Raw genomic sequence first — 13961 nt, 5'->3', positions numbered from 1 at the left:
TTGCAGTTAGTTCTGAGCTTAAATGCCATGGCTAAATTATGTCAATAATGTAGAATAAATGTCATTCACCTGTTTCCATAAAAAGACACTCTCCGCTTCACTGTTGATAGTTACCAACTCACTATGGTTCCTTTGGCAGAAGCGACGAGCTTCTTCCATGGCCATCGACACATAGCTAATATAATACTGAGACCCATTCCATTCTAGCCACTGGTCTGAGGTCCTATTAAAGTCTGGAGACATGCCAGAAATATGTATACAGTAGTTGTTGGTTTTTAAAATATGTAGTTGCATAGCAAAGAAAAAATCCCATTTACCAGGAGTGACAGGGTCTGGAGGTGGTTTTGGATTCACTCCTGTTAGAACATACAGTAGATAGAAGAACATTATACTCAGAACACTAAACAGTGAGTGCACGGGAGTGATAGTAGGCAGCGCCGAGTTGTGAATATGTTCACCTTAAAATTGCGGAACACATTGCTGGAAAGTCAAGCTTGCTCAGATATGCTTCAACAAAGGTTACAAAAGAGTGACATGCTCTTCTTTGTAGGGCTGTAATCAACCAATGAAAATCTTGGTCGACTGAAGTCCTGAAATTTCGACTAAAAATTGACTGGGGGGTGGTAAAAACCATTAGATTAATAACTAGTACTGTACTGTCCCGCAGTACTTGTCCTTGTAGGCTATTTGCAGTATATTAAATCGTTTTTGACCTAATTATTTTGCACTGAAATGAGACTCCTCTGTTGGCTCTGACAGCGCTGCATCAGCACTCTGTGCATGTCCTCGCTCGAAGCGCTGAACATTGGAGCTCGACTTTGCGGCTGAGACACGACTAGACTATTAATTTAAAGCTTTTACTCTTAAACACAAAAGGCACGTCCACTTTATTGTATACTGTATATTTAAACATTTGTGGTCATGCTCAGTGCCTCGCTGTGTTGTATTAGCCCAAAACTTTCTTTTTGAGTCCCTCACATTTTGCGGTTAGTCCATGCATGATGGTGTGGCGTGCTGGCGCTGTATATTAACAAGTTCTTAAAACCTCAGCCCTCCACAACAGCAATGGGTTAACAATTCCTTCCGTGATATTATTTATGCGTTTGGTTGATAGAGGCTTAACATCCAGCAGGGTCTGGGTGTGTCTGGGGAACGCTACCGTGGTTGCGGGTGGGTGCGCCGTTAGTTATAAAATGATTATTAGACTATGAAATATGCCAATTCTGATATGTTCATATAGCCTACTCAAAACAGTGCAACCTAACGCAGACAAGTTAGATTACCGTGTTTAGGTGATATGCCATGTTTGTAGTCGAGCTGCGATATGCAAACTGTTACTTGCAAACTTTGCATTCAACGTTTTTCCGTTATCTATTTTTGTAAAATGCTGCCACACTGCCGATGTCTTCGAGATGGCAGAGGAGGGCTAACTGTAAATTAAACACTCACAATTAAATAAATATTCAGCAAACCACTAAACCAAGGCTTTCTAGTTCTATCTTCAATCTGTCTCCAGCGGGTTGGGATAATCCAAAAAAGTGAAAACAAGGGGGGTGTTTTGAAGACAGACTGTTACCTGTGAAACAGGGGTGCTCTGAAAACACCCCTATTAGCAATTATTGCTTTCCATAACGGTCTATACTTCCACCTGATGAAATTAACGCGGAAAAAAATCAACCAATCAGAATTTTGGTCGAGCCAGAACGTATCGACCAATAAATCGACTAGTCGACTGGGAGATTACAGCCCTACTTCTTTGAAACCTTAGTTACCAAACAATACAGAAAAAAATGGTTGGTCATTTTACCTATACGGATCTGGCACAGCCATTTACGGTAATTCTCACAGTGCACATCGTTCCAAGACCCACTTCTATGCCGCTCGTTCATTTGGAATTCTACGCAAGATTCCACATTGTTTTTATTGTTTGGCTCTCCATCCGCCCAGTGTTGGAACTGCAGCTGTAAACAAAAGCAAAGAAAACGCTCGGTGGTTAATAATTTTCAGCTAACTAAAAATGATTGATTCAACTTAAGTAAAATACTGTTAACTCACTGGGGATCCATCGCTCCATACATAACCGGTGACGGGGTCAGGAGCACTAAGTCCTATCCAAAATGTTCCATAGCTATATTGGACAATGATTATAATACATGTTTGTATTAGTGATGCAAGTATAAAACCTGTTCGAAAAATGTTAAAGAAAACCTATTATGCTTTTCAATTTTTTCTGTCCTATCAATAATGTAACAATTCAGATGTAAATATTAAACGCGGCCAAAGCGTCAAATAATGAGGTAAACATATTACCTTTAGTCCCTTTTTGGGAGAGGGGCTACAGGGGGAGAAAGTTGCTACAACAGAGCGTCTCAGATAGATGAATGAAGTGAATACAGGTGCAGCAGCCATGGCCAGTATGATTAAAAAATATGAATTTAAATGAAAATTAAAGGATGTAAACATTTTTAAGTAGTAACAAAACACAAGTATGAACCTTAAAAGTCTAATAGAGATCCCTTAAGTTTGACAAAACTGTGTTCTTTAAACAGTTATCTGTAGAAGCACTGTCCTATTGCTCTGCTGGACTCAAATCAGTTTTCAACATAAAGTTAAAGATAAAGATGTTTTTTCCTAATTATGTACTGTGAAAGGTCATACTGTACCGTTGTGGTAGTTTTTCTAGCTCATCAGCACTGTGGATGCTCAGCAGGTCTCCTCCGATGACCCTGCAGTAATCTCTGGCTTCATACCAGGTCCTCATGTTTGAAGAAGGACCTAAAAACATCTTGACCAGAAGACAGAAGTTCAATATGGTTCGGTAGTGTGACTTCACAAAAAGCAACCTGTGTTTTATTGTTTTTACACTCTTTGTATGTGTGCCTATTAGTAGTTTCAACATTTAGTTTATAGCCCAAGCGTATACACATTTCTATGTATCTTAACCACGATGCTTGAATTGTTGGTTAGATTTTACTTGAAGGTATCTACATAAGAGTGACATGACTGTCCTTAACATGTCATGAACATTATAAACAAGTCATAAACGTTTGACATAACTCTTCTTTTAGTAAGTGTCATTCAGTTTTTGCTAACAGAGAGGAGAAATTTAATCACAAGTCAGGTCAAAAGGGCTAAAATATTATTACTCAACCAATTTTTTCATCCCATGTCCCAAATGTCTTATAATATAAATGCAAAATAAGGTAGCAAATATTTCAGTGTGTATGCACGGTATTTGAAAATTGTATTAAGACATACTTTTATGCTTTCTCTTTCTTTTTTTTGTTACATTTGGCTGTACCTTGTAGCAATAGGGTCTTAATCCTATTCGAGTCCATTCGTCTGCACACACGGCAGGGGTGAAAGTGGGTGGTGCAGGGGTTAAAACTGCCCCCTCAGCCAGGTGTTTGCAGATGTATTTTTCCTTATTGGTGCAGGACAGCACATCCCAAAGGCCAGCAAAAATCCCAGTTGTCATGGCAACGCAGCCCTGTCGGTGACCTAGCATTTTCCAGGTAGAAATGGTGAAATGTCAGTTGTGTGGCCACTTTTGTACAGATTTTACGGAGTGTTTTCATACCTGGCATTTCAGCATTCCAGTGAGTAAACCTCACTGAGTCTGTGTTGGTCCACACAAACTGATCAATGTCTTTCTGGTTTGAGAGGCCTAGCCAGAAGTACTTCTCTGGTCTCATCCCCACCAAGCTGACGAGGAAGGCATTATCCACCCTGGAAATATTTACACTATTAGGATCGTGAAATTTCTGTTGTCATAGATGTTTACAGCAACAAAACCGTATACGATTTTGTCTGTTAAAATCATGTTGGTAAATCACAATACATTACACTTAAATTTGGAGTAAGAAGAAACGTTCTTACCCATTTGAAACATCAGCTAAGTAAGAATCTGAGCTCTCGCATTCATTTTTGGCTTCATCGAAAGTTTTGGACTCTATCCCTATAAAGTAGCAGTATGAGCCGTGTCTTCTCCAACCCTGGATTGTAGAAAAACAAAAAAGTAAAGAAAAAACATTTTATGGTTTTTCATAATTTACTGTGATTCATTATTTTCTAGAGGAAAAAAAACAAAGACAGCAACACACCCCATCAACCTAATAACCTATCAAACTTATGCCTTATCAAAAAAATCGAGACTGAAAGATGCTGTAATCACTACAATCACATATTTTATTTAAAATAAATATAGCTAAATGCAAGTGGCCTAAATTATAAAGAATTCTGAAGTTTTTATTTAACCATTTTATTTAATAATACATTCATCAGTTGATATATTTTATACCCTAGAAGAGGGGTAAAGAGGGGCATTAGCATTCAGTTGAAACCATCACCAAGTTTGAAGAGAGTCAAACTCAAAAAGTTATGTTTGTCTATCATCTTGCAATGGTGCTACTGAAATAGCTTTTTATCAAGGATTTTTATAGTTTATAGCTTGCTTATATTGTAATGCTAGAGGTCTAACGGCAGATTCACCGGCCTGTCCCCAACAGGTGATACAGTATGAGGTATGTGTAAAAATAAAGCATGCATAAATATTGTGGCTACATCCATATGGAGGGACGATCTAATCTGTATAAAATTTGCCAAGTTATATTTTAAATATATATAGTTATATAGTTTTTATATAGTGTAAAGTCTTTGCTGTGCTGGAGACAACCAAAACACTGAGCAAAAAAAAGCTCTGTTGGGCTTTAAGAGGGTATTGAATTGGGTGACTTGCCTTGAAGTGTTTGGACTACACACAAGTTAAACTTTGGGGATTATTTAATGAACATGCCATGAACTATGTTAAAATAGACTTAAAAAAAGAGTAAACTTAACCCACAGTTTTGCAGCCTAAATCCTGCTCGACTTCATCTCCAGTAGGTTTTGAGGCACTCATCTTCATGCAAATGGAGCCATGTTTTTCCTCACATGCACGGTCAGCCCAGTTCCCATTCTGCAACAAAGTACCGTTTAAATATTTATTTGTGGAGACTGGATGTACTGGAAGGAACTACAGGCAATGTAGTAGTGCTAACTCAATCATATGTAAAAAAAAATTGCCAAAGTCTTAAAACTGTACAATATGAAAATACTAGACAATGTATTGAATGTAACACATGTAAAGTTAATTAAAATATGTATTTTTAAAATGAGCCTTTTTTTGCTACCTGATAGATCAGGTTTCAGATCATTATTTAATGTCACTTTCTCTCATTTTTGCTTAAGTGTATGTTCTGTGCATATACAGTATATAAAGTTAATATGTCCACCATTCCACATAATGCTCCATACCTCTCCCCTGATGAGAACACAGTCTGTTATATCCGTGGAGACAGCCGGTTTACCAAATTCCCAGCTAGTGAAACTGACAGTTGAGTGATCAATCCAGTCAAACAGCCCTTCCGTTGTCCTATCATTCAGTCCAATCCAAAGCTCATCAGTGGATGCTGCAGATATGAACATAAAAAACAAGATCTTTCCAAAAACAGTTAACTTGATATGTTACTAGTGAATAACCGACTTTTGCACATTTGTGTGTTTATTCATATGTCCTTCTTGACTGGTTCATTCATGCTTCCCAATTGCTGACTCATTCTTAAACCATTTGGTTACCAGCTGTTTAGTATTGTTCAATTTCAACAAGAAAGTCTATCCACGTTTTTCTGCTGCAGTGGGACCACCTCGCCTGAATTAAAGACCACCTCCACTAACATCATTGCTAAGACATAATTCCACAAATTTAATATTGACCTTCAGAGAGTGCAGGTGTTGGGTGCTATATCTTGTAACTACGGAGCTAAACCGTTTTGTTTTAACCCACAACAATCCATGCTCACGGTTTAACGTGATTAAAGTAGGAAAGATATTCACAGATTCAAACTTCTGGGAGCAATTACTCTATAGCAAAATGATATTAAATCACAAATAACGTGTCTTTCCTTACATAGTAAGGTTAACAATGAGCTACAAACAATTTTTTATCAAAACGATCCGTCCTCCAACCTGGAGAAAAAGGATTGGTCTCTAGTAGCAGTCGGCGGTGCTTGGACATATATAAACTACAACACAGACACAAAAATATCTATTAATTTAATGCTTAAATAAGGTAGTTTCTCCAAACTTATGTTTTAAAGGAGAATTCCGGTCAATTTTAATACATAGCTCTATTGTTAATTGGGTGTGCTGTCAGTAGAGAGAAAAATGAAAACAATCGGTGCTGTCTACACTGAGTTATCCTCCTGCTATCGTTAGCACCCAAATGGCTTACACAGGGCTAATTGTAAATATGTTTTTAGCCTCTAAACATGCTTGAAATGTCGTTACAAGGGCCTACCCATGTGCAGTTATTCCTTCCAAGTGAACACAGCAAATCTGACTGCAGTAAATGTGACAGAAAGGCATAAAAGTTGTGTTAATTCAACCAGTGAAGTCCACACTAGTGGAAACACGCCTTTCTGTCATATCTACAGCAGTCAGATTCACTGTGTGAACTTGCAAGGAATAACTGCACATGGCTAGGGACTTGTAAAGACATTTTGAATTTAGTAAAAACATTTTTTTAAATTGCCCTGTTTAAGCCTGTTGGGTGCTAACTCTAGCAGGAGGAAAACACGGTGTAGACAGCACCGATTGTTTTATATTTTCTTGCTAATCTGCTCCCTGTATTTTAAGGAAGAATATTTATTTGTATACAATACATTATTCATTGACAAAGAAAATTGGTGTCCTTTAAAAGGTTGGATTTTCCTAAATATTTTGAATTAAGGCATTAAGATTTCCAAAACATGTTTATTAAAACGTGCGCACGGATTATGTACAAGGACAATGAATGATTTTAAATTGTACATTCAACTTGAGGTAGTTAAATCCCTAAGAGAAAGGCCTGAGTACCTAAAGAAGAATTCCGTTGGATTCCAACTCGTAGCTCTGTTTGTAAATTTGGAGTTCTGTCTACATTGTGTTAGCCTCCTGCAAGCATTAGCACCCAACAGGCTCAAACAGGGCAAGTTTAAAACGTGTTCATAGCCTCTAAACATATTCAGAATGTCATTAAAAGTGCCTAACCATGTGCAGGGATTCCTTCTGAGTGAACACAGTGAACCTGACTGCAGTAGATCTGACAGAAATGCATTAAAGTTGTGCTATTTCAGCTCTGTTTAGTTCCTGTGTTGAGACGGCAATTAGAGAGAGAGCTTAGGGACCGTCTACAAACCACAACACAGAAAAGAGGTAAAACAAAAATATGGAGGCTCTCAATTTAATGATTAAACAAGCTAGTGTCTCCAAACCTGAATTTTAATTTGTCTCCTGCTAGTTATACTACAGCACTTACTTTAAATTGTTTTTCCTATTTTTGAAAATATGTTTGTATGTGTTGAATTTGCTGTAGTTTTTAGACGGTCCTGAAGCACTCCTTGCAGTATCAACACCGGAACTAAACATAGCTGGATTAGCGCAACTTTCATGCATTTCTTTCACAACTACTTGCACATCTTGCACATGGGTAAACACTTGTAATGACAATGTTTAGAGGCTAAAAACACATTTTAAATTTGCCCTGTTTAAGTCTTTTGGGTGCTAACTCTAGCAGGAGGAAAAAAAGGTGTAGGCAGCACAGATTGTTTTCATTTTTCTCTCTACTGACAGCACTCCAAATTTACAAACAGCAGAACTACCAGTTGAAATCCACCAGAATTCTCCTTTTAAAGGGTGTTTTACCCATGCATTAGTGTAACTAAGGTTTTCTTACTTATTGGTAAACTTAAAGCATTTATTGTTGTTTCACGTACTGTATCCAAGTTGAGAGATGACAAAGCTTTGATCCTCCACATTGCGGATGCTGACTAGGTCCCCTCCTTCATTACGACAGTCTCTTTGAGCCACAGACCATGTTTTCTGAGAACGATTAAGGTGGAAGCAGTGGCCATTGTAGGGAATCCAAGGGCTGGAACAAAATGCTGTCTCAACAGCTGATCAAGAAAAGAACGGAGACATATGTGTGTTGGATGTACAATATAGCTATAGTATATGGTTCTGAGTGGATGGGTGGACTACAATGTAATAGATCTTTGTCTTTACCTTGAGTCGGCAGTACACCGGGCACTTCACTGTAGCAGATGTACCCGAGTTTTTTGCTGCAAGTGGAACTTTGCCAAGAGTACTGTACAGCAGGATCAACAATTGCACAGTTTTGTCCCGGATCAGGAAGTGGATGTCCTATAACAAGATGATTGTTATTTTTTTATTTTTTTTTTTGAAGGAATTGCACAGTACAGGTTGGATATGTCAAACAATACATTTCCCTTCAGTTTTATTTTTGTTATTTTTTTTAAATAATAAACGGGAACAAAATTACCCTCCCCCACTCTTCCCAAACCACTCTTGGCAGTTAGTGCGTTCACACCACCGATGATGGTTATTTTTGACAGATTGGTTTTGCAAACAGCCTAATGTCAGCTCTCAGATTTCTTGCAGTTTTATAGTATTGCACACTCACATTTCAGTTTCTGTATGTATCTAACTATAAATCACGTGTACCTGCATGCACAGTACAGCAGCAGGGGCGGACAGTTGCTACATCCCTACATGGTGATTGTGTTCCACCGGCTGTTGGTGTGCCAAAACCTGATCATTCACCAAGAACTGAATGCTGTCTACCCTACATGCAATTAGTAAAATTGGGGGGCACGTCAAATCTCGAAATGAGTTGCAACCGAGCTGTGCAGCAACATGTGAAACAAGTTGGGGCTCTCCAGCACTATGCTTTCTTGACGCCAGTTGTGTACATTTCTCCTGTCATTCTATGCGCTGCTCAGCCGGGATTGTAGTATGGTGCTGCACCTGTGAGTATGAGTTTGAGTTTTTTTTTGTGTATTGACATCTGCCTGATGTACATGAACTGTGGGCCTGTGAGGTTTACTACAGTTGGTATTCCATAATGAAGTAGGAGAGCGGTTTTAAATACAGTACCATGTGCATGCATTTGCCAGGGTGTTAATGGTCGCTTTATTTCTTAGGATTAATAATAGATTTTGTGCTGACGTGCTACTAGGACCCTATTTTGTACCTGGCGCTGCGCAAAGCCTGATTCAAGTTTCTTTGCTAGTTTAAGACGCAAAAATAGTTGTCAAGTTCCCATCCAGCGCCCACGCCGTTTAAATATCAAATGCACCGGCCTGCTGGTCTTACAGGGAGATTTGTTCAGGTGCATTCTGGGCACATTGCTATCTTGAGGTAGTGGAAACTGACAGCATCATTGACCAACAAAAACCTGGTCTTAAGTCAATAACGCAGCATTTCATTGTTATTTTAACAGTGCATTAGTAAAATACACCTAGGCTCATGCACAATGAACACACTATATGATGGGACGTGAAGCTGCACACAAACATGCAAAAGAAATATAAAAAAATAAAAATATTACAATATGAAATATTATTATGATATGACTCACACTCTTACAAGTGATCAGTTTCTTCTCCTGAAAATCTCTCCTTCCTGCTTAGCAAATCCTCCATCACAATAGCAATTTTTTTAAAGAGATGACACTCTGGTTGGTTTATTGCATTGCAGGCCCATAACACACCTATGATTAATTAAGACACCAAGTCCAACCCTTTTGAACCTTGCGCTTGGCGCAGGGAACCACGAAATGGTTACCAATTGACTCAATTTGGTTGCCAATAGCAACCTGGCAGCCGTTACTGTCAAACCCTGTACCTGAGTCCCATTTCAGATAGCGAAAAGGCTTCCCATTAGACCATTTCCAGCCATGTTCTGGGTCCAGGATCAGCCCCGTCCAAAGCTTATTGCCCCCTGTACCTAGCAGTGCTGTTGGGGACATGGGAAACAAAAATGACAAAATAATAAGGCTTTTCCTTCTGTCATGCATTTAAAAATGATGCACGCTCTTGTATAGAACCACTTTTACCTGTGACGTAAGCCTGCTGGTGAGGATCGGTGATACTGAGCAGGGAGGACCCCTGCTGTTTACAGCTGGCTTCAGCCTGGGGCCAAGTCAGAGCTGCCTGTGTGTTGAGCTGGTAATACGCTCCTGTTGTTGGGTGTATAGTCCAGCCTTCTTTTGCTATGAATGTATACAAAATATGGATAGGTTATGTTTCCCACAAAGTACTAAGTTTTCTTCTTATAACCTAAAGTTGTTTTGTTACTATCATAGAGTGCGGATCGGGCCGGATTTTTCTGTCCGAGCCCGGCCCGCGTCCGACAGGCATTAAGATATTTCTGTCCGAGCCCGGCCCGCGTCCGACAGAGCAGAAACCGAACCCGACCCGAGCCCGACAGGCATTAAGATATTTCTGTCCGAGCCCGACCCGAGCCCGACACAGTTAAAATCGCATTTGTTTCTCATACTAATGACACATGTACGTTTGTTTGTGTGGAAAGCTCGCTTTTATTAAGCAAGTGTAGGAAGGCATTGGGAAATGTCAACAGATGAGCGCATCAATGCACACGGGGCAACAAGCGCCATTACCTCCATAATAAGCTGTTTTAAATTCAAAATGTTCAATGCCTTATCGCGCTGATGTGACCGAGCCCGACCCGAACCCGAGCATCCTTTCTAAAAATCTGTCCGAACCCGGCCCGACCCGTCGGGTACCGTCGGGTACCGTCGGGTCCCGTCGGGCTCGGGTCGGGTATCCATCCTCTATACTATTAAATGAACAGGGGTTGACTTAACTGTAAACTAGCAGTAGTAGGCCCTAAATTAAATGACCCCTGTAGGTATATGTCTCAGTGAACCTTCAGCGGCTCTATGGTCTCACTGTTCAGTGAGTGGGCAAGATCAGCAAAGTGGTCGACAAATGTGTGTACATAGTAAACTTGCTCATCAGATAAACATTCACACACATTGACACACCGATGACGCACCCCAAGCACACTTCAGTGTGGGAATGCAGAGCCAGGGATCAAACCTTCCAATTGGGATCGTTTTAGAATTTGTAGCTTTATTGCAGCAACTTTTTTATTTGATAGGGATGGGGGGGGAAAACGATACAGCATATTTAAAATGTGTGCTTTGCTTATTTTATATTAGATCGAGGTTCAAATAGATGCAGTCATTTTAGTCACCTGAAGTGGCAACTATTGAGACATAGTCTCCATTTGTTTTAATTTTTACGTGGTTCTGTTTAACTGTGTTGATTCACAGGGGCCAAATATCAATCTTGTATTAAATAAATTGCATATGAGAATTTAACATTTTGGTACTAAAATAATAAAATAAAAAATAAAGATTGAAAGTGGTATTTTAGTCCACTAGATGGTAGGGCTGTGCAATTATTTGTATTGCAATTTAAGTTTTGATTTGGTTCCCCAACGATCACCAAAATAGTATAATTGAGAAAAAATGATAGGGAAAAGTCTGGGAAAAGTTAACAGTAGCTACCACTGCGGTCCCGCTGCCTCCCTGCTGTAGTAGATGTTGTATTCCCCCAATATGATGTGTTACCTTACTGTTTAAAACTTTTTCCAGCTGGGTGCATAGGCCTACTGCTCAAAACCAACATGAAAAACATAGTAATGTTCCCTCAGCATTTTACAACATATACATACAGTTTTGTTAAACCGTATGTAAAATGAGTCAACATGAGTTATGTAACGTTATTCTAAGGTACCTGTCTATGTGCGGGATCTTTCCTTAGGTAGCTAGTAAATAAGCCCACTGAGGGCAACATTATTGTTCCTATTTTAGCGCAATGTTTTGTAATGACAGTAGGCTAGTAGTGGTCATAGTGACTGAAATGGAACGTGTGATGCAATATTGTGTTATGTATCTGGAATTGTTCATTAGCTGTGTGAAGTTATGTGTGACATCTGTAAAAGCTGAGCCGACTCACAGTATTAAAACACATTTTGTTCTAATAAAGACTCTTTCTGGGAGATAAAGGACACTAAAATATTATACAAATCCATTATATCCAAAGGTTAATGAGTAATTGTGTTCAATATTGACCAAAATAATCGTGATTATTTTTTTTCCACAGTCAAGCCGCCCTACTAGATGGTGCAAATTTATATTTTTAGAGGAAACATATGTTGACAAAGTTTTCCTTAGGGTATATAATTTAAAGTTGAAAAAAGTAATAAATAGCAATATAAAGCAGAATATCACAATATGTTTAAAATTACATTAATACTGTATAGTGACATAATTATCATGATAATATTGTCAGAGGGCCACTGGGGATTCCTATTCTTAATATATAAAGTGCTGTCCGTCATGGCTACAATTTAATGTTCTGTTCCTCTGGTTGTCAACCACAAGCTCATTGGTTTTGCTAAAGCTGAAATTCAGGTGTTTGTAGTCACCATGTGACGAAACTCAATATCAATTCTCTGTACTTCTCCTCTTTAAAAATAGTCTCTAAGGGAAGGCAGCATGTTTCTCACTGGAATCAATCACTTACATTATAAGTCTGGACAGACATAGATGTAAACTGCAACTTGACTGGTTGGCAGAACCATACAACCGCAAGGCGATAATTCTAGTTTCTCAAAATACACAGTTTACAAGAATAACCTTTTTTCTAGTGTCTGGATCCTCTCTGTGCATGGCACTTCAGTTCCACAGCCTGTTTTTAAAATGTGAAGTAGAAAAACATGCATATTGATTGAGATGATAGCAGCTTGAACAATAATGATGGCTAATAATGGTACAGTAAGGCTAGTTACTGTCAGTTAAGTTTAACTTGACTACATATTTTTTCTACTTTAAATTTTTTTTTCGGATTGTATACTATGTAGTTACATTGGCAATACTGGCTCCTGAAAGATTTCATGACTGACTTGAAATACAGTACTCACAAGTTACTGGGCAGTAGCCCCAGCGTTCACTTTGATATTTTGTCTCAACTGCACACCAAAGATCCTGTCTGACTGTAGTGCAGTCGGAGTACCATTTGTCTTTGTACTGGAAAGGAAACATGCACGGCAGTCCAGCAGCATTTCCACCAATGGCATAAAGTTCTAAGAGGTGATAAGAACAAAACAAAGATTAGTTTCAGAGCGTCTGTGGTCTGCAGTGTTGTAGAACAGACGACAAACAACTTCAAAACATGACACTAAATTCTCCTTTATATGCTGAATAGAATTCTGAAATTGTGAGTTTTATTTTAACCACATTTTGAATGAAGTACTTAAAGCAATAGTGCATAGTTTCTGTCGCCTTATGAGAAATTCTTAGTAATGACAGCACCGTTATGGTTGCATAATTAGCAATGCATGGGTAACTGTACCAGTTTGACCTCATGTTGGATAAAGTGAACATGTAAATGGAATGTTTAACATAACCTCATCATCTCTCTAAAAACAATGTCTAAAACTGTTGTCTTCATCATGACATTTCTTACTTGAAATTCTATGAAATTGGTTGTGATTTATTGTAAACAACACCGTTTTAAGAATAGTGTTTTATACTGTACCTCTGTATGTTCTTGTACAAGCACCACTGGAGGTCCCTGAAATTGTGAGGTGGTTATTGGGTCCTATTGTTTTGGAGAGAACTGCTGTGTTGTCTGCAGTGAGCTCAATGTAAAGCTCTTGGTCTTTGAGGGCGAGCACTGTTCCATTCTTGCATTCCCACTTTTGGAGGTCGCTGTTTTCATCACAATCGTAGAGGCTTATTTCACTTCCCACACTTTTCCCCTGGACTCCCAGGCACTTTATCCTTTGTTGAACAAGAAGTCGGTCACCAGTTGTCCAGCGTAGGTCATTGCAGTTACTATTTGTTTTCACCAAACAAAAACCAGTGTCTTTGTTGGTCAGTTGAAATGGTGAATCTGCATCAAAAGAATTACACACTTTTCAATATTTGCACAGTCCATCTCTGGGGATGTTTTACTTGTTTCTAATTACATTTTTAAAATTATTTGGATAATATAACTAAGATTTATTAACTGAATACACAGAAGTATAGTGCACATCTAAACAACCTC

The 13961-nt window shown here is 38.8% G+C and overlaps 1 protein-coding gene across 1 annotated transcript in view; it reads right to left on the bottom strand.

The window, feature by feature from the left end:
• Nucleotides 1-13961, bottom strand: part of LOC117953561 (macrophage mannose receptor 1-like) — a 55333-nt gene that overhangs the window by 13710 nt on the left and 27662 nt on the right. The window contains exons 10-17 of the mRNA XM_034886685.1: nucleotides 3880-3995; nucleotides 3581-3729; nucleotides 3302-3501; nucleotides 2664-2785; nucleotides 2056-2128; nucleotides 1808-1961; nucleotides 318-356; nucleotides 67-233 (exon numbers count right to left, since the gene is read on the bottom strand). Coding sequence (XP_034742576.1) covers nucleotides 67-233; nucleotides 318-356; nucleotides 1808-1961; nucleotides 2056-2128; nucleotides 2664-2785; nucleotides 3302-3501; nucleotides 3581-3729; nucleotides 3880-3995 — 1020 coding nt within the window. The remainder of the gene's footprint in view (nucleotides 1-66; nucleotides 234-317; nucleotides 357-1807; nucleotides 1962-2055; nucleotides 2129-2663; nucleotides 2786-3301; nucleotides 3502-3580; nucleotides 3730-3879; nucleotides 3996-13961) is intronic.

This window comes from Etheostoma cragini, chromosome 12, assembly GCF_013103735.1.
Source record: "Etheostoma cragini isolate CJK2018 chromosome 12, CSU_Ecrag_1.0, whole genome shotgun sequence".
Taxonomy (NCBI): Eukaryota; Metazoa; Chordata; class Actinopteri; order Perciformes; family Percidae; genus Etheostoma; species Etheostoma cragini.
Note: the sequence above shows the minus strand (reverse complement) of the source record. Positions and strands in the feature narration are given on the sequence as shown.